Source organism: Manis javanica, chromosome 16 (assembly GCF_040802235.1).
Source record: "Manis javanica isolate MJ-LG chromosome 16, MJ_LKY, whole genome shotgun sequence".
Classification (NCBI taxonomy): Eukaryota; Metazoa; Chordata; class Mammalia; order Pholidota; family Manidae; genus Manis; species Manis javanica.
Genome location: NC_133171.1, coordinates 51,587,638 through 51,609,158, shown reverse-complemented (window position 1 = coordinate 51,609,158; position 21,521 = coordinate 51,587,638). Strand labels below are relative to the sequence as shown.

The window sequence follows — 21,521 nt, the reverse complement described above, 5'->3', positions numbered from 1 at the left end:
AGGAGACAGAGGCACTGAAAAACGTATTAGAACAGATGGACCCAACATACATCTACAGAACACTCCACCCAAACGCAACAGGATACAGATTATTCTCAAGTGCACATGGAACACTTTCAAAAACAGATCATACAGAAGGCCACAAAAAGAGCCTCAGTAAATTCAAAATGATTGAAATTGTTTCAACCAGATTTTCACATCACAGACGTATGAAACAAGAAATAAATTACACAAAGAAAATGAAAAATCCCACAAACACATGGAGGCTTAATAACTTGCTCCTAAATAATCAATGGATCAATGATCAAATAAAAACAGAGATCAAGGAATATACAGAGACAAATGACAACACTAATTCAACACCGCAAAATTTGTGGGATGCAGCAAAGAAAGGCCATGCTAAGAGGGAAGTATATTGCAATAAAGGCCTACCTCAGGAAAGAAGAACAATCCCAAAAGAACAGTCTAAACTCACAATTAATGAAATTAGAAAAAGAAGAACTAATGGGGCCCAACGTCAGTAGAAGGAGGGACATAATAAAGATAAGAGCAGAAATAAATTAAATCGAGAAGAATAAAACAATAGAAAGAGTCAATGAAAGCAAGATCTGATTCTTCAAGAAAATAAACAAAATAGGTAAACTCCTAGCCAGACGTATCAAGAGAAAAAGAGAGTCTACACACATAAACAGAATCAGAAATGAGAAAGGAAAAATCACTAGGGACACCACAGAGATATAAAGAATTATTAGAGAATACTATGAAAAATTATATGCTAAACAACTGGATGACCTAGAAAAAATGGACAACTTTCTAGAAAAATACAACCTTCCAAGGCTGAACCAGGAAGAAACAGAAAACCTGAATAGATCAATTACCAGCAACGAAATTGAATTGGTAATCAAAGAACTACCTAAGAACAAAACCCCTGGACAAGATGGTTGACTGCTTAATTTTATCAAACATTTAGTGAATATCTAATACCCATCCTCCTTAAAGTTTTTCAAAAAGTAGAAGAGGAGGGAATATTCTCAAACTCATTCTATGAGGCCAACATCACTCTACTACCAAAACCAGGCAAAGACACCACAAAAAAACCATTACAGACCAATATCCCTGATGAACATACATGCAAAAATACTCAACAAAATATTAGCAAACCGAATTCAAAAATACATCAGAGATCATCCATCATGACCAAGTCAGATTTATTCCAGGAATGCAGGGATGGTAGAATATTCAAAAATCAATATCATATATCACACCAACAAAATTACAAAAATCACATGGCCATCTCAATGGATGCTGAAAAAGCATTTGATAAAATTCAACATCCATTCACGATAAAATCTCTCAACAAGATGGGCATAGGGGGGAAATACCTCAACATAATGATGGCCATATATGATAAATCCACAGGCAACATCCCAACACTTAACAGTATAAAGTTGAAAGGTTTTCCTGTAAGATCGGGAACAAGACAAGGATGCCCACTCTCCCCACTTTTATTTAACATAGTTCTGGAGGTCCTAGAGCCAGAAATCAGACAACGCAAAGAAATAAAAGGCATCCAGATAGGCAAGGAAGAACTTAAACTGTTCCTGTTTGCAGATGACATGATATTGTACATAATGGGCCCTAGGGAATCCACTCCAAAACTACTAGATCTAATATCTGAATTCAGCAAAATTACAGGATACAAAATTAATACACAGAAATCTGTTGCATTCCTACACACTAACGACGAACTAGCAGAAAGAGAAATCAGGGAAACAATTCCATTCACAATTGTATCAAAAAGAATAAAATAGGTAGGAATAAACCTAACCAAGGAAGTGAAAGACCGATATTCTGAAAACTACAAGACACTCATGACAGAAATTAAAGAAGATACCAATAAACGGAAAAACATCTCGTGCTCACAGATAAGAAAAATTAATGTCAAAATGGCCATCCTGCCTAAAGCAATCTACAGATTCAATGCAATTCCTATCAAAATACCAAAGCATTCTTCAGTGAACTAGAGCAAATAGTTCTAAAGTTCATATGGAACCACAAAAGACCCCGAATAGCCAAAGCAATCCTGAGAAGGAAGAATAAAGCTGGGGCCATTACGCTCCCCTATTTCAAGCTCTACTACAAAGCCACAGTAATAAAGACAATTTGGTACTGGCACAAAACAGATCCACAGACCAATGGATCAGAATAGAGAGCCCAGATACAAACTCAAGCACATGTGGTCAATTAATATATGATAAAGGAGCCATGGACATACAGTGGGGAAATCACAGCCTCTTCAACAAGTGGTGTTGGCAAAACTGGACAGCTACCTGCAAGAGAATGAAACTGGATTATTGTCTAACCCCATACACAAAAGTACACTCGAAATAGATCAAAGACCTGAATGTCAGTCATGAAACTATAAAACCTGAGAAGAAAACACAGGCAGAAATCTCTTGAATATAAACATGAGCAACTTTTTCCTGAATGCAGCTCCTCAGGCAAAGGAAACAAATTTAAAAATGAGCAAATGGGACAACATCATGCTAAAAAGCTTCTGTACAGCAAAGGACACCATCAGAAGAACAAAAAGGCATCCTACAGTATGGAAGAATATATTTGTAAATGTCATATCTGACAAGGGGTTAACCACCAAATTATATAAAGAACTTAAATGACTCAACACCCAATAAGCAAATTAAAACTGGGCAGAGGATATGAACAGACACTTCTCCAAACAAGGAATTCAGATGGCCAACAGGCACATGAAAATATGCTCCACATCACTAATTATCAGGGAAATGCAAATGAAAACCACAGTGAGATATCACTTCACACCAGTTAGGATGGCCAGCATAGAAAAGAGTAGGAACAACAAATGCTGGCGAGGAGGCAGAGAAAGGGGAACCCTCCTACACTGCTGGTGCAAATATAACCTAGTTCAACCAATGTGGAAAGCAGTATGGAGGTTCCTTAAAAAACTAAAAATAGAAAAACAATTTGACCTGGGAATTCCACTCCTAGGAATTTACCCTAAGAATGCAGGAGCCCAGTTTCAAAAAGACAGATAAACCCGTGTTTATCACAGCACTATTTACAGTAGCCAAGAAATGGAAGCAACCTAAGTGTCCGTCAGTAGATGAATGAATAAAGATGTGGTACATGTACACAATAGAATATTATTTAGCCATAAGAAGAAAACAAATCCTACCATTTGCAACAACATGGATGGACCAAGAGCATATTATGCTCAGTGAAATAAGCCAGGCAGAGAAAGACATGTACCAAATGATTTCACTCATCCGTGGAGCATAAAGACAAAGCAAAAACTGAAGGAACAAAACAGCAGCAGATTCACAGAACCTAAGAAGGGACTAACAGTTACCAAAGTGAAAGGGACAGGGGAGAGTGTGTGGGAGGGGAGGGAGAAGGGGAATAAGGGGCATTAGGATCAGCACACATTATGTAGGGGATGGGGGGCACAGGGAAGGCAGTACAGCACAGAGAAGATAAGTAGTAATTCTTAGCATCTTACTATGCTGATGGACAGTGACTGTAATGGGGTATGTGGTGGGGACTTGATAATGGGGCGAATCTAGTAACCACAATGTTGCTCATGTGATTGTGTATTAATGATAGCAAAATAAGAAAAAAAAATAGTATTAAAGGTTCACTGTTGTTATTACTGTCTTTTATGTGATAGGTGAGACAAATTTTAAATTCTACTTCAGAAGCTCAGGATGGATTCATCAGTCACTCATTTATTTTGAAAAGCTATATTCAGGCTCTGGGCTAGGTACTGGGAAAACATAGGTGAAAAGACATAATTACAGTCTTCAATAAGCTCAGTCTAATAGGAGTCTAGGCAAGAAAAACAACAATCAAGAGTATCACAGGGGCAAGCTCCCTCACTCTAAGTTACTGGAAACTATGGAACGAGGTACACAGTGCCATGTACCTACAGCACAGACTGAAACTCACACACACATGCATAGTTACATATTAACAAATAATTTAACATTTCAGTCCTGTGAACAGACTGACTTTTACTCAACAAAGAACTCTTGAGAATGGAAGCTGTGATATGCTCCCTGCTATAAACAAACAAACAAGCAAAAAAAAACGAGAAATTCCTGATTTCTTTCCCAATGTCTAAAACCTGAGATACGCAAAACAAAGTATAATAGCCTCAACCGAAAAAGCACTAACTTTCAAGGCAGAAATATCTCCATAGCAAAGACAAAACTAAACACTGAGGGAATGATGTGAGTACAAGAGGTTCAAATGCTCTAAGGAAAAATAATTTCATTAAAAGTTAATTCCCTTTCCCCAGGTATACAAATGCTTATTATTATATATGTACAAAACTAGTTCAAACCACCTTCCCAGAAAAATCAACCTTCACTGGTAAATTTATAACATCCCTTGGATCCTTTTTTTTTTCTTTATGGAAGGAAAAATTACTGTAATTTGGTAAAAAGCCTCAGGATATGCAGCTGTAAGAACTAAATCTTCCAATAACCAATATTAATAAACTCAAAGAACATGCATTAGTATCTGAGCCCACGTCCCAAGACAGAACCTCACCACATTTCATGAAAAGTCCTCAAAGGCACAGAACTAACCTCCATGGAAAAACAAAGAAACAACCAAATTTGGTCAATAATTTCAAAATAAGCAGAACTATCTTTCCAGATCATCACCCAGAAACAGTTCTGAAATTTTAGACTCTTTTTCCCTTAATAGTGAAGAAATCTGATCAAAGAAAATAATGATATGAATGCTTGATAACATTTACTTCAGAAATAACTAGCCCACTTTTTAGGATCTAAGAGGAAAGTAATATGCTGCTTCCTTAATATTTGTTATTATTGATTTTATTGTTCATATAATTTAAAAGTCAGAAAACAGTCTGGTATTTAATCATTTTTCAAGTTTATAAGTTAGATAAAGAACAAACAGTTGTATAATCTCTTCCTTGAGCTCTCACTTATTACAAAATTAAAAATTTAATATTTATGAGTAACAATTATAATAAGTTTATCATTCCAGAATAGAGTGCCCCCACTGGTTGATTACTCTCTTCATGCTAATTTTGTGGGTTTATTATAACCCAGGTCTGACATCTATAGTGACCAGGCGATCAGTTCCAAGCTACCACTAATTGTGTAAAATGTCCAAAACACCCCCTCACCTCCTGCAGCAATGTCCCAAGTCTATCCCTCTAAAGCACCCAGTTCCAGCATCCCAACAGCGCTTCAAATCAAAACTAGGGCAAGAAGGGAAAAAAGGAATTACGTAAGAGGATCCAACCATTAGGATTTTAAGTCTAAAATTCTGTTTATCATCAAGTTACCTCTTTCCCTTCCATCCTCCCACAATTTATCCAAGGCTGACCCTCAACTTGTACCATTCTCTAGCACCTGCTATCTCTTCTAGGCCTCTCCTGTCCTGCTCCCTCTAGCTACCACATCACTTCTCTATTACCTTCTACTCTAATTCACACATCAGATGGTCAACAAACTGCATTTACTACTTTTTCAAACCCATGGTCTATTTCCCTGTTTAGCCAAGCTTCTCTCTAGACTATTCACCACAATTCATATCCAAATGTTTTCTCAATTCTCATTCTTCTTGATCTTCCGGCATCACCAGATACCACTGACCACCCTCTCCACTGCATTCTCCTCTATTGGCTTCTGTAATTGTATCCTACTTTTCTTCATACCTCTCCACATCTTCCTTCTCTACTTTTAGCTCCCTGACCCTGTATAGGTCTTCTCTAAGTCTCAGACTTTGATCTTTACCTTCTTTATATTTTATCTAGCCCACGTTTCAACTCTTTTACCACCAGCTTTGACTACTTCCTAAACATCAGTAACTTGCTTCCACTACTAATTACACATTTCTCTTTGCATTCATTCACCAAATGTCTGCTATATGCTATTCAGTATGTTAAATGTTGAGGATACCAAGATCAATATGCCTTACAAAGATCATTTCTGCCTTCAGGGACCAAAGACAAGTGAACAAAAATGTTTAAAACAATGTAATCAATGTGGTAATTCCTATGCAGACATAGAGATGAGGAAGAACACAGATAATGATATATGATAACAATGTTTCCTATTATTGAGCTTACACATTATTTCCACACATTTCAGTTAATTCTTTTAAGAATACTAGGAGATAAAAACTACAGGTAAATTTCTTTATGTAATAGCATGTTATATAACTATGAATCTTTTAAGTGACTAACTCAGGATTTGAAGTCAAATTAGTCTAGCTCCAAATCTATTCTTTTTTTCCCACACCCAATGAAAAGAGATCTAAATCTGATGAGTCAGGAAAGAAGTCCAGGCTAAGGACATCTGTTTAAGATCATCAGTAGTTCAAGAGGGTGTGTGAAGACACGGTCAAGGAAAAGGTCACTCAGGGAACATGAGACAGAACTTGGATGTCTCAGAAATGCATAAAGTCAGTAGTCTAAAAATAAGCTCAGCACCTTCTTCAAACAACTATTAATTCTAAGACAAGTTTTTCTCAAATTTTAACGTTTCTGAAATTGGAATATAGACATAATGGTGTGTCATGGTTTGACTGACAATATTGTTTCCTTTCTCAGTGGTATATAAACAATGGTACCTCAGAATTTCTGGTTTCTTAGATTTGATAAAATAAGACAACTTCATCCACTAATCCTCAAATTTAAAACTCTGAATCACCATGAGCTATTTTTTTAAAGTATCTTCTACAAATCCACTATTTTCCATTTTTCCCACCATCATTTGAGTTTAAGTTTCTGATTTCTGCACAGGTTAAATACCCTCCTCAGTGGTCTCCCTGCATCAGTTTTTCCCTATTCCAAATCATTGAGTCCAGTACCATAAATCCATCTTTCAAAACCACTACTGAATTCATGCCTCTTCCCCTCTCTAAAATCAGTTTCTCACTGCACATTAGCAAAATTCCAGTCTAGTTACAAAAACTTTCATGATTTTGCCTGAGGTGACCTTTATAGACTTTCTTTGTTATTAATTGACATAAGCCTTCTGCTCTATTCAAGCTGTTCTGTTCAGTCCTTCAAGTGTTCTAATCTCCATCTATTAAACTCACCAAGTTTTTCTATCTAAAATGCACCCCATCCTGATGCCATTCCTATCAAATGTCAAGGCTCAACTCAACTTCACAATTTCCATGAAATCTCCCTCAAACACTCCATGTGATCTTCTGAAGTTCACAGCATATAACCACCTTGAACATTGTTGTATTTAACTTTTCATGGGACTATACAATTGACCCTTAAACAACATAGGTTTGAACTGTGTGGCTCAACTTACATGTGGATTTTTTTCAATTAATATATTAGAAAAACTTTTTGGAGACTTGTGACAATTTGAAAAATATTTTCTTTTCCCTAGCTTACTTATTTATCATAAGAATAAAGTATATAATACATTTAACATACAAACTATGTGTTAATCAATGGTTTATGTTATTGATAAGGCTTTCTTGTCAATAAAAGGGAATTAGTAGGTAAATTCTGGGGGAGCCAAAAGTTATACATGGATTTTCAACTGCATAGGAGGTTGGCATCCCAAACCACACAATTTTCAGGGACCAACTGTATCTTGCACTTATACAGCATAGTTTAGTGGTTAATTACACAGCTTCTAGAGCCTAACTACGAAGGTCTGAGTGTCAGCTCCACATCTTTCTGTGTGACTTTGGACATGTTACTTAAACTCTCTGTACTTCAATTTTCTCATTTGTAAAATGGAACCAATAATAGTACTTACCTCAAAGGGTTGTGAGAATTAAGTGATTATGGGACTCTTATTGATACATTTATGCACTTTATAAATGTTAGCTGCTATTATTTTTATTAATTAGAAAAACCACCAAAAAAGTGTCAAAAATGCTACATAAGGGTTAGCTATTATTACTGCTATTTAGAATCTCTGTGTTTAAGGTACTTAAAATAATAAGAATAGACGACATGTACTCTGTACTAATTTGAAGGAGGAGGGAAGGAAAGGTCTTAGCATGAGAAGCTTTCAGAAAAGTTTCTATTTCTGACATTCTAGGCAGCTGCTGAAGAACTCTGTCCAGGAATGGTGATAAACCTGATTTTCGGGTCTACCGAGGCAAAGCCATCTCAGGAGAAGCAAATAGGCAGATGACAAGGAAGGGCCTTCTGGAGGAAGCAGAGCTGTGTGTTCTTACACCCACACATGCCAGGTACACCAGCACTAGAGTTTTGTAGCTGAGACTGTCTTAAGATGCAAATAAAATCTCTCGGTGAGAGTAGGATAATGGGTACTTACTGAGCATGCCTCTGTAGTTGAGGTCCATATCCCGGCTCTCTGATCGAACTTTAATAGCATCCAGAATGGCATCAGGAGACAATAGTCCTGAAGGTCTCACAACATTCAAAAGTTCAGTGAGGCTCATCAGAGGTAAACGCACAGCCTGCATGATTTCAGCATGATTCTCCTTTGAATTGTGCTTACACCAGTTTAACAAGGCTAGGAAAATATCTTTTTCAGGAGCTGCAAATGAATCTCTTAATACGATGTTTAGAAGTGCTGTCTGAAAAGGACAAAAAGGAAAAATCCTAGTTATTGTGGAGTTTAACGATGTACATGATCCATCAGTAAACCTTACACAACTCCAGATATCACTTATAGTTAAGCAATTAACTCTTTTTGACCATCTTCTTTCCTTATTCTTTGTGCCATATACTCTCCTGCTCATTATCACTGTGTGAATAGATGTAGGCATCTTGCACTACTACATCAAACATCTAATCTTTCCAACATATTTGCACCATCCTTAATAAAACAAAAAGAAAAATGGCAACATGAGATGCTGCCATTCCATACAGTTTCTTTAGGAGGGTTGATATTTCTAAGTCAGTAAGATACATCTGGCATTTAAAATTCAAAATCTTTTGTTCTACCATATTACTGCCCTACCATATTTTTGGTTTTCAGATTTCCAGACTGATCTCTAGCAACACTGGTGCACACCTCAAAGACCTTTGCCTCTAAAAAATTAAGTAGGATAATAAAAATCATAGTGTACTCTCAAACCAAGATATGTAGCTTTTCAAATAAGTTTTCTTTTTTGAAATACTCAGATCCTAGGAGGAACACAGGAAGGGAAAGGAGAGACAACCACCAGGGTTTGGAGAAAGACTTGAACAAAATAGTTTTACTCTGGCTATTATATTAAATGGGTTTTACACTGTATAATTTTGAGCCAGCAAAAAAGACCAACAGCAGTGACTTAGAGACATCCAATGATGCATCAGATCTCCTTTACGAATTTTCCCTCTTTAAGGAGTTTTAGTTGCACTCTGTCAGAGAAACACAAAACTAAAAAATAGAATGCAACACCACAAAAGGAGCCCATTTGTTACCACACTGAAAACAACAACCCAGAAGAACAGTTTCTTTTGCACATAAAACTTATTGGAAAAACCTTAAGAAAGAAAACAGAAGCAATCTGCCGCTCATATGATCTACAGTCTCAGCACCCAAGCCAAGTGGCTAGACAGATCACCTCTTCCACACCAATGATTTTTATTTTTTTATTCTTAGCTCATTGCTGTATTTCTGCTGTGCAGATATAAATAAAACGATGCATGCCTGTAAATTACTTGCAGACAGGGACACACCTTAGAAAGGGAGAGGAAGCCTTCACTTGAGAGCACCTCCTGAGCATTTCTGTCCATAAACATACAGCACATGCAAGTTAACTTGGGAAGCGAGTAAAGACTGGCAACATCAAAAGTCATACAGACATTCTGAATGTTAAGTATGGTGCAGAGATACTCAGAGGTAGAATCCTCCAGCTCTGGAAATCCATATTTATGAGCGAGGCTCAAGAAGTCCAGCAGCACCTCCTCCTTCTCATCTGTCAGCGTTGCCCGCCCAGTGTAGATGTATTTAAGGAGCATCGTGAATGCTTCCGCAGTGGTGTCCTGGAGAGGGATTTCTGCTTCAGGCTGAGATTCTCGCATTCCACCGTACAGTAATGCTCTGCGCATTAGAGAAAAAAAACACATGAAGAAAACCTCTAGTAAGACCTGCTACAAAATTATGAATTAATGGTTATCAACATAATACAAATTTATTTAATGACACAAAGATTCAAGTAAAGAAATTCATAGTAATCATTTTAAATAGTTCTCTAAAGAAGGTAAGAGAAATGACTTAAAAACTACTTTGAATTAATTCTGTGAACAATTGGGCTAATGAAATATCCTGAGAGCTCAAGATATGTATTCATTAAATAGATTATAAAGTGCTCTTTTGAGAGGAACAGTGAAATCAATACAAACATGTTAAAGGTCAATTAGGCAGCTTAAAAAGTAGAACTAAGGGAAAGATACAATCAGATAAAAACAAACACAATCAGGTATCATTCTCCCCTGTCAGACTAGCAGAAATAAAAAAGCCTACTTACACTCAGTGCTAAAAAACAATGGAAAAACAGTTCTCTAATGCAGTGTTTTAAGAGTATAAATGGACACCCCTCTTTTAAAAGTAATTTAAGTACTATCTATTCAAATCTAAACCATGTATACCCTTCAACTCAGTACTCTCACTTTTAAGGCTGAATTCTAGAGAAATAATACAGCAAGGCAAAGACAAATATATAAGACATATAGTGAAACAACGAAAACACGGAAAGAATCTTAAATGTCCATCAATAGAAACATGTTTGAAAAAACTGTTACATATACATTCTATGCAGCCATTAGAAAGATGATCAAGGGACATAAATATATACTGTCATGGAAAGATATCCAGGTTATAGTAGGTAAGTCAAGTTGCTGATTTAAATATGTTACAAGGAAAAAAAATGTATACCACATACTTACATGTATATGCACAAAGGTATATATAGATACACCTATTTATATTGAGAAAAATCAGGGGAGATTCATCATAAACTGTTGTGAAAGAGGGAAGGAATTTTATTTGTTTATAAAATAAAAAAATTGTTGATGAGATTATGAGTGATTTGACTTTTTTGTCTTTCGGTATTTTTCAGATTAAAACACCCTCCACGTTATTGCCTATTTGCTTATCTAAAAAATGAAAACTGGACAATCATTACCAAAAGAATTTGACTTTCTACCTCTATTACACGAGAAGAAATAACATGAATCAATGAAACCTACAATCCAGGAGGAAAGAAAGGGTGTCCAGAGGAGGACAAGGGAGGAATGCAGAAAAGGGGGAGTACAAAATGAGAAAGAGAAGGTATCAAAGTGAGGTCAAAAGAGTAAAGGGGCAAAAAGAGATTCTCTGCTCCTAAGATTCTCAGAGCAGTCCTAAGCGTTTCAAGGGCTCCCTCCACACCTGCCTGGAACTCCTCCCACTTTCTCCCAGGACTTGGCATTCATGCTTGCCTCATGGAAACTGTGGAAACCATTCAGCAAGACTCACGAGTATTCTGTGCACACCTCTTCACTGGGTTACACTCAGCCTAAAAACACCCTTGTAAATTTTCATTGCTACAGACAGCATTCAAAAATGACCTTAAAATTACTAGATTAGAGAACACCTTCCTGGGGTGGTCTCACTGCTACCCTAGTGTGATCCATCATATGGACCTGGATTCTCAATACTTTAAGAGTGTTTTTGATGAGGCTTCTTTGGAACAGTAAAATGAACCTTCAACTTGTGGAGAGTTCCCACCTGTTCAATTAGCTTGCCTTTACTTAGGAATTGATAGGGGCTATGACAACACTTAGTAAGGCTTCTACAGATTGCTGACAGTTAACCTTCATTTGCACATGAATGGTGGCATTGGTAATGACTAGTGAGCCATCAGATATTATAAAGGTTCAATACCCACAAAAAGACATCAAGAACAAGATCAAAAAGTAAGGGAAGTATATTCCATTCATTTAATATGATTTTTAAACTTCTAAAAGTATTTGAATTTCTTAAATACTGGGCAAGGATGCGGAGAAAGGGGAACCCTCCTACAATGTTGGTGGGAATGTAAATTGGTGCAATTATTGCATTGTAGAAAGCAATATGGAGATTCCTCAAAAACTAAAAATAGGAATACCATTTGACCCAGTAATTCCACTCCTAGGAATTTACCCAAAGAAAACAAGATCCCTGATTCAAAAAGCCACATGCACCCCTATGTTTATCACTGCACCATTTACAATAGCCAAGATATGGAAGCAACCTAAGTGTCCATAAAGAAGATGTGGAACATATACACAGTGGAAAATTATTCAGCCACAAAAAGAAAAGAAATCCCCCCATTTACAACAACATGGATGGATCTAGAGGGTATTATGCTCAGTGAAATAAGCCAGGCAGAAAAAGACAAATACCATATGATTTCACTTATTTATGGAATATAAAAACTAAGCAAAACAGAAGGAACAGAATAGCAGTAGACTCATAGACACCAAGAAGGGACTAGTGGTTACCAAAGGGAGGGGGAGTGCGAAGGGGATTAAGGGCACAATAATTCACAATCACTATATAGATTGGTCACAGGAACGGTAGTACAGCATGGAGAACACAGTTAATGACTCTGTAACATCTTTCTACACTGATGAACAGTGACCACCCTGGAGGAGGTGAGGACTTGATAATATGGGTGAATGTTGAACCACTTGTTTTGTATATTTGAAACCATTATAAGATTGTATATCAATGATACTTTAAAAAAATAAGCATTTGAGTTTTTTTAAGGTATACTGATCCCCTAAAAGATACCCACATACAGTTGATTCAAATTATTTTTGAAATAACATAATAAACATAATAAATAATAAACATAAGACTGAAAAGTTGCGACTTAATAAAAAATGCACTCTTAAATTAAAATATGATAATTAGTAATGAGATGGCCAAAAGTAAGAAAAGGGAAAGAAACTCAAAAGGAAAAGTGTGCAAAGGATAGAGCCTGATATCTAATGACTAGACCAAGGCCAACTGCTTGGCAGAGTTGACCACTAGCAACAGGAATAAAGCATGAGAAGAACTCCTCTCTTTTCTAAGCTCCTGTTTCAATTTACAGTGCATTTTATATGTACAACATGGAACATTCTAAAAACATTTATAAAATACTATAAGAGATCTAATTAAATAGTAAATATTTCCAAGGGACACAATTTATTACAATGTATATGACTACGTATTACTATTTTTCTGTCTCAGTTAATTCTGATGTTAAAAATCAGACATCAGTTTTCACCAGAAGGTAACTGAAATTTTCTCTAAGCATTTGGCACCTCAATTTTTAGAAGTCAGGTTTCCCAGACAAATCCTTGATTTTATGGCAATGGATATGATGAATTTATCAAGGATACGTTATCACTCAGTCAATAATTCAGTGCTATTCCCTTTTAATTGATGTTAGGTAAATTGAAGAGTAACCAGAGCCCATTTTAATATTTATAACCATGGAGATTAAGGGTTTGAGTAACAAACAATAGCTACATATAAGTATGGTTTTCACAAATATTTGTGAGATTCACAAATATACAAATATTTCATTTAATTTTAGTTCTAATATAACTATGAAACTTACTCTCAGTAAATACTTGAGTTTCTTTAGTTTAGGTTGTCAATCTGCTTGTCTTCGAGACAGATCTGTTATGTTCATTAGCAAGCACAGAGTTCAGTCTACCTATACAACAAAAACCTATTGGCCAATAAATCAGTTTAAGTTCCATTAGTCATTAATTGTGAGGAGAAGGTGCAGGCAACAAAACTCAGTCTGAGAAATATTCTTGAGACCTTAAAAATGGCTGATCAGATACAGTCTAGCCTGGAAAAGTTTCCAACCCTATAATTCAAAGATGGTTCTATAGGAAAAAGTGACTTTCAGAAACTAATACAAAAGTCTACAATGATTAAATTCTTACAGATGCTGAATTGAGGATTGCTAGAATTTATTGTTATGATTTGTTAAATATTTTTCAGTAGAGTGGCAAATACCAGTGTTTTCTACAAGTGACTGGAATCTTCAAAAAGTAATACACACTTACCGAAAATACTGGCACCTCGCTGCTAAAATTACCCTGTGTGCAGGAAAACGTTTCTTTTCCACAACAAAGGTGACATCACCATATTCCTCCCCAATCAACAAGGCACCAATATGTTCAGACAAAATGTGCACATGATCAATTTCCCCCACAGCAGTAAAGGGGCGAAGAGGGTGGCTGTTACTCATCTTGTAGAATAGATGATAGTCGCTGATCTATTACATAAAGAAGGGATGAGAGTTAGTGTGGGGAGCGGAACACATTAAGAAAATCACATACCATAAACACAAGGAACAACTTAAAGTACTCTTTAAAAAATCACACAAGATTTCATCATTACTGGTATCTTTATTAACCCATTTATTCTAGGATGTTATTCAGCCTGCTTCCACTAACTGCACTCAACTCACTGCCTTACCACACTAGGAAAGCAAAAATGCCAGGGTCTTCAAACACTAACAGCACTTGGAGATATAGTCAATAAAACTGCACACAAAAACAGGGCCCTTACTTCCCAGTACTCAGGAAAAGGACAATCACCAATCAGAGGAATTCCTCTTTTAGCATAGATACATTTAATAAGGTTGGGAATAACTACCTATGGCCACTGGAAAAGTCATTCAGCCATAGATTTAGACCTAAATCACAAAAAGAATGAACTAAATCATCAGATTTTAAACACTTTCAGAGGTTTTGGTCTGAAATCATCTTTAATGTTTTTATTTTTATTTTTTTACTATTAAAAGCCAGACTTTATTCAGTTTTTCCACTTTATTTTTAACCCATTAGCATAATTTTTTTATTGAGTTATCATTGATATACAATCTTAGGAGGGTTTCACATGAGCAATATTATGGTTACTACTACATTCACCCATATTTTAAAGTCCCCCAAACACCCCATTGCAGTCACTGTCCGTCAGCATAGTAAGATGCTATAGAGTCACTACTTGTCTTTTCTGTGCTATACTGCCTTCCCCATGAACCACAAACATTATGTGTGTTAATCATAATCCCCTTTAATCCCCTGCTCCCTCCCTCCCCACTCACCTTCCCCACTCCCTTCCCTTTGGTAACTGCTAGTCCCTTCTTGTAGTCTGCGAGTCTGCTTGCTGCTTTGTTACTTCAGTTTTGCTTTGTTGTTATACTCCACAAATGAGGGAAATCATTCGGTACTTGTCTTTCTCTGCCTGGCTTATTTCACTGAGCATCATACCCTCCAGCTCCATGCATGTTGTTGCAAATGGCAGGATTTGTTTTCCTCTTATGGCTGAATAATATTCCTTTGTGTATATGTACCACTTCTCTATCCATTCATCTACTGATGGACATTTAGGTTGCTTCCATATATTGGCTACTGTAAATAGTACTAAAACAAACATAGGGGTGTATATGTCTTTTTGAATGTAGGACCTTGTTTTCTTTAGGTAAATTCCTAGGAGTGAAATTCTTGAGTCAAATGGTATTTCTATTTTTAGTTTTTTGAGGAACCTCCATATTGCTTTCCACAATGGTTGAACTAATTTACATTCCAACCAGCAGTGTAGGAGGGATCCCCTTTCTCTGCATTCTTGCCAGCATTTGTTGTTCCTAGTCTTTTCGATGTTGGCCATCCTAACTGGTGTGAGGTGATGTCTCACTGTGGTTTTAATTTGCATTTTCCTGATAATTAGCAATGAGTAGCATCTTTTCATGTGCCTGTTGGCTATATGAATTTCTGTTCACATCCTCTGCCCATTTTTTAATCAGGTTATTTGCTTTTTAGGTGTTCAGGTGTGTGAGTTCTTTACATACTTTGATGTTAATGCTTTGTCGGGTATGTTGTTTATGAATATAATCTCCCAAACCATAGGATACCTTTTTGTTCTACTGATGGTACCTTTTGCTATACAGAAGATTTTTAGCTGGATGTAGTCCCATTTGTTCGTTTTTGCTTTTGTTTCCCTTGGCCAAGGACATGTGTTCAAGAAAAAGTTGCTCATGTTTATTATATTCAGGAGATTTTTGTCTACATATTCTTCTAGGAGTTTTATGGTTTCATGACTTACATTCAGGTCTGTGATCCATTTTGAGTTTACTTTTGTGTATGGAATTAAATAATAATCCAGCTTCATTCTCTTGCATGTAGCTATCCAGTTTTGCCAAAAACAGTTACTGAAGAGGCTGTCATTTCCCCATTGCATATCCACAGCTCTTTATCGAATATTAATTGGCCATGTATGTGTGGGTATATAACTGGGCTCCTTATTCTGTTCCATTGCTCTATGGGTCTGTTCTTGTGCCAGTACCAAATTATCTTGATTACGATGGCTTTGTAGCAGAGCTTGAAGTTAGGGAGTGTAATCCCCCCAGCTTTATTCTTCCTTCTCAGGATTCCTTTGGCTATTCAGGGTCTTTCGTGGTCCCATATGAATTTTAAACCTATTTGTTCTGGTTCGTTGAAGAATGCTATTGGTATTTTGATAGGCAGTGCATTGAATCTGTAGATTACTGTAGGCAAGCAGGCCATTTTGCCAATATTAATTCTTCCTATCCATGAGCAAGGGATATATTTCCATTTATTAGTATCTTCTTTAATTTTTGTCATGAGTGTCTTGTAGTTTTCAGGGTATAGGTCTTTTACCTCCTAGGTTAGGTTTATTCCAGGTATTTTATTCATTCTGATGCAATTGAGAATAGAATTATTTTCCTGATTTCTCTTTCTCCTAGTTCATCATTAGTAAATAGGAATGCAACAGATTTCTGTGTACTGATTTTGCATCTGGCAACATTGATGAATTAATTTATTAGTTCTGGTTAGTTTGGGGATGGATTATTTAGGGTTTTTTATATACAATAGAATATCATATGCAAACAGTGACAGTTTAACTTGTTGCTTGCCAATCTGGAGCCTGTTATTTCTTTATGTTGTCTAATTGCTGTGGCTAGGACCTCCAGTACTATGTTGAATAAAACTGGGGAGAGTGGGCATCCTTGTCTTGTTCCCGATCTTAAACGGAAAGCTTTCAGCTTCTTGCTGTTAAGTATGATGTTGGCTGTTGGTTTGTTGTATATAGCCATTATTATGATTATACTTGCCCTCTATACCCATTTTGCTGAGTTTTAGTTATGAATGGATGTTGAATTTTGTCAAATGCTTTTTCAGCATCTATAGAGATGATCATGATTTCTGTCCTCCTTTTTGTTGACATGGTATATGATGTTGATAGATTTTGAAATATTGTACCATCCTTGTATCCCTGGAATAAATTTCTCTTGGTCATGAAAGATGATCTTTTTGATGATTTTTGAATTCGGTTTGCTAGTATTTTGTTGAGTATTTTTGCATCTATGTTCATCAGGGATATTTGTCTGTAATTTTCTTTTTCTGTGGTGTCTTGGCCTGGTTTTGGTATTAGAGTGATGCTGGCCTCATAGAATCAGTTTGGAAGTATTCCCTCCTCTTCTACTTTTTGGAAAACTTTAACAACAATGGGTGTTAGGTCTTCTCTAAATGTCTGGTAAAATTCAGCAGTGAAGCAATCTGGTTCAGGAATTTTGTTCTTAGGTAATTTTTTGGTTAACAGCTCGATTTCATTGCTGGTAATTGGTCTGTTCAGATTTTCTGTTTCTTCCTAGGTCAGCCTTGGAAAGTTGTATTTCTCTAGAAAGTTGTCCATTTCTTCTAGGTTATCCAATTTGTTAGCATATAATTTCTCATAGTATTCTCAAAGAATTCTTTATATTTCTGTGGTATCCATAGTGATTTTTCCTTTCTCATTTCTGGTTGTTTATGTGTGTAGGCTCTCTTTTTTCCTTGATAAGTCTGGCTAGGGAGTTATATATTTTGTTTATTTTCTCGAAGAACCAGCACCTGCTTTCATTGATTCTATTATTTTATTATTCTCAATTTTATTTATTTCTCTTCTGATCTTTATTACGTCCTTCCTACTACTGACTTTAGGACTCATTTGTTCTTTTTATAGTTCCATTTGATTTTTAGACTGTTTATTTAGGATTGCTCTTCTTCCTGAGGTAAGCCTGTATTACAATATATTTCCCATTTAGAACAGCCTTTGCTGCATCCCACAGATTTTTGGGTATTGAGTTATTGCTTTTATTTGCTTCCATATATTACTTGATCTGTTTTTATTTGATCATTGATCCAGATTATTTACGATCATGTTGTTAAGCCTCCATGTGTTTGTGGGATTCTTTCTATTCTTTACATAATTTATTTCTAGTTTCATACCTTTCTGTTCTGAGAACCTGACTGGTACTATTTCAAACTTTTTGAATTTACTGAGGCTCTTTTTGTGGCCTAGTATGTGATCTATACTGGAAAATATTCCATGTGCACTTGAGAAGAATGTGTATCCTGTTGCTTTTGGATGGAGTGTCCTGTAGATGTCTGTTAGGTCCATCTGTTCTAATGTGTTGTTCAGTGCATCTTTCTCCTTACTTATTTTCTGTCTGGTAGATCTGTCATTTGGAGTAAGTGGTGTGTTGAAGTCTCCTAAAATGACTATTGCATTCTACTTCCCCCTTTAATTGTGTTAGTATTTCTTTCTCATATTTGTGTGCTCCTATGTTGGGTGCATAGATATTTATAATGGTTATATCCTCTTGCTGGCCTGACCCCTTTATCACTATGTAATATCTTTCTTTGTCTCTTGTTACTTTCTTTGTTTTAAAGTCTATTTTATCTGGTACAAGTACTGCAATACCTGCTTTTTTCTCCCTATTAGTTGCATGAAGTATCTTTTTCCATTCCTTCACTTTTACTCTATGTATGTGGGTTTGAAGTGAGTCTCTTCTAGGCACTATAAAGATGGGTCTTGATTTTTTATCCATTCAGTAACTGTATATCTTTTGATTGGTGCATTCAGTCCATTTGCATTTAGGGTGATTATCGATAGATACATACTTATTGCCATTGCAGGCTTTAAATTCATGGTTACCAAAGGTGCAAGGGCAGCTTCTTTGCTATCTAACAGTCTAACTTAAGCCGCATAGTTTGCTATCTCAAACAGAATCTAAAGGTTCTTTTTCTTTTTTCCCTTCTTTTTCTTCGTCTTCCACTCTTTATATATTAGTGTCATATTCTGCACCCTTTGTGTACCCCTTCACTGACTTTGCCAGTAGTTGATTTGATTGTGTATTTGCTTAGGAATGAATTGGTCTACTTTCTTCATTGTGGTTTTATTTTCTCTGGTAATAGTTATTTAGGCTTAGTAGAACTTCCATTTACAGCAGTTCCTTTGGAATACACTGTTGAGATGATTTGTGGGAGGTAAACCCCCCAACTTTTGCTTATCTTGAAATTGTTTAATCCCTGCTTCAAAATTAAATGATAATGTTGTCAGGCACAGTGTTCTTGGTTCAAGGCCCTTCTGTATCATTGCATTAAATATATCATGCCACTCCCTTCTGGCCTGTAAGGTTTCTGTTGAGAAGTCTGATGAGAGTGTGAAGGGTTTTCCTTTGTATGTGATTTTTTCTCTCCCTCTAGCTGCTTTTACTACTCTGTCCTTGCCCTTAATCTTTGCCATCGGCGGGCCTCAGCACTGCATTGCCAGCCTGGGGGATAGAGCACCTAAAGCTCCTATATATTCCCAACCTTCTGTGTTGAGTGTGCCAGGAAAATTTTGTCCACCTGTCCTTTCTCCTGTGCAGCAAGCTCTATGTAATCCTTTCCCCTCTAGCAGCCCTCTCATTGTTGGGAAGTTTTTCCAAGTGCCTGTTTTTCTTTTGTGCCAGATCGGCCTGTTGTAGGTACCTGTTCTCCACAAGCAACTGAAATCTCAGTCTCTCTTGAGTATTCTGCCTGTCTTTGCTTTCCAACCTCACTAATCTCCAGAGTACCATGTAATGTGGGTTAATGCTCCTGAAGCAGATTTCCAGGGATGGGTGTTTAACAGTCCTGGGCTTCTACTCCCTCCCCACTCCGCTTCTCCTCTTCCTGCCAGTCAGCTGTGGTGGGGGCAGGGGCTTGTGTCCCACCAAATCACGGCTTTGCTACTTTACCCTTTTCCTTGAGGCCTTCTCTTTCCCTCAGATGTAGGCCATCTATTGCAGTCTTCTTTCCAGTTGCTCTTTCAGGGTTAGTTGTATTTGATGTATTTTTGTGTTATATGTGGTTTTGGGAGGAGGTTTCTGCCTCAGTTCTCATGCTGCCATCTTTTTCCACTTCCTCACCATCTTAAATATTTTATAAAAACTTATAATCTCTTGGAGTCACAAAATTGACATTGTTTTACTAATGAAGGTAGGAAGCATCCTACCCACTCCCGAAAAAAAATAAACCCAAATTTTTCTCAAGACTGTAATTTCCAGTATCAACTTGCAGCCCTAAGGTTACCTGTGTTTATCAGAACATCACTGCATTTAATCTCATCTACAGGCACTTTCCTGCTTTTGTATGCAATGCCTTTCTACAAATAGAACTGAAAAAAGAAAGGGCTAAATTTTTATTAGAAGCTTTACATGTTAGAGAGCGGAGTTAAATTCTTTGAAAACTCAGAATGTCTAGTTCACACATCTTTACCGAATTTTCAGTACTCCTTTTTCAGGTGTAAGTAACCAGTTAGTAGGTGAGAGCCTTCACTAACATCCAGGAGCCTAAGGTGGTGATGTGGCTGACAGCTCAGAAGTGAGTGAGTTACTCCTCTGCTGCACCGAAGACCAGAGGAATTAACCAGATATGTCCTCTCCACTAGATGTCCACACCTTCTGAAACTCTAGGATTGGACTAGGATTACAGGTTAAATCATTCTTAATCTTTAAATCCACATCTAGATCCATTACCAGGAAGGTGTGTGAAAAATGGTCTTTAACACAATATACCACAGTGGAAGAGCCTCATGGTCTAGGTTCTCCAGTTACCTGCTACTCCATGCTCACCCCTATCAGTGGCAGCAATAGCAAGGGCTGTGATATGAGCAACATGGAGTATGAGTAAGGAAAGAGACATCTACCCAGGTAAGTGCAAGCTCCTGGCCTCCTAAAGTAGGAGCTCAGAGGGCTAACGGTATACTCCCCTAACTGCAAGGCAAATACCTTTCCTTCAACTACAACCTCCATTTGAGAGCCCTTAAAACAGAAATATTTTCAGTCACCTGTGTTATAAAAGACGAGCTTAAGAGAATCTGTTGAGGAGTGTCAGCAAATAATGTGTGACTCAACTGTTTAATCTTCAATACAGCATTCTACCACAGGGACCAGCAAACTTTCTGCAAATGGTCAGACAGTAAATATTTTACACTTTGAAGGCCATACCATCTCGGTCACAACTGTTCAACTCTGCCACTAGAGCCTAAAAGCAACAAGAAACAGTAAGTAAATGAATGAATGTGGTCAGTGCCAGTTAAACTATTTATAGAAAATGGCCAGGTTTAACTCTCTGACTATAGTTTGCCAACCCCTGCTCTAATATATACTCAAGGAGTGACTGTCCTCTAAAAAAAAGGATCAGACTGTTTTTCTATTTTATGTTTCGGTTTCTATCT

General features: G+C 36.8%; 1 protein-coding gene across 6 annotated transcripts in view; it reads right to left on the bottom strand.

The window, feature by feature from the left end:
- The window catches only part of BTBD9 (BTB domain containing 9), a 504,665-nt gene that overhangs the window by 435,310 nt on the left and 47,834 nt on the right, over positions 1-21,521 (bottom strand). For 2 of the 6 annotated variants that reach the window (XM_073224474.1, XM_073224475.1), the window contains exons 2-4: positions 14,039-14,250; positions 9,683-10,046; positions 8,328-8,592 (exon numbers count right to left, since the gene is read on the bottom strand). In XM_073224474.1, the coding sequence (XP_073080575.1) occupies positions 8,328-8,592; positions 9,683-10,046; positions 14,039-14,250 (841 nt within the window). Of the gene's footprint in view, positions 1-8,327; positions 8,593-9,682; positions 10,047-14,038; positions 14,251-21,131; positions 21,246-21,291; positions 21,329-21,521 lie in introns of all 6 variants that reach the window. The other 4 variants (XM_073224477.1, XM_073224478.1, XM_073224476.1 and 1 more) reach the window with 4 other exon arrangements.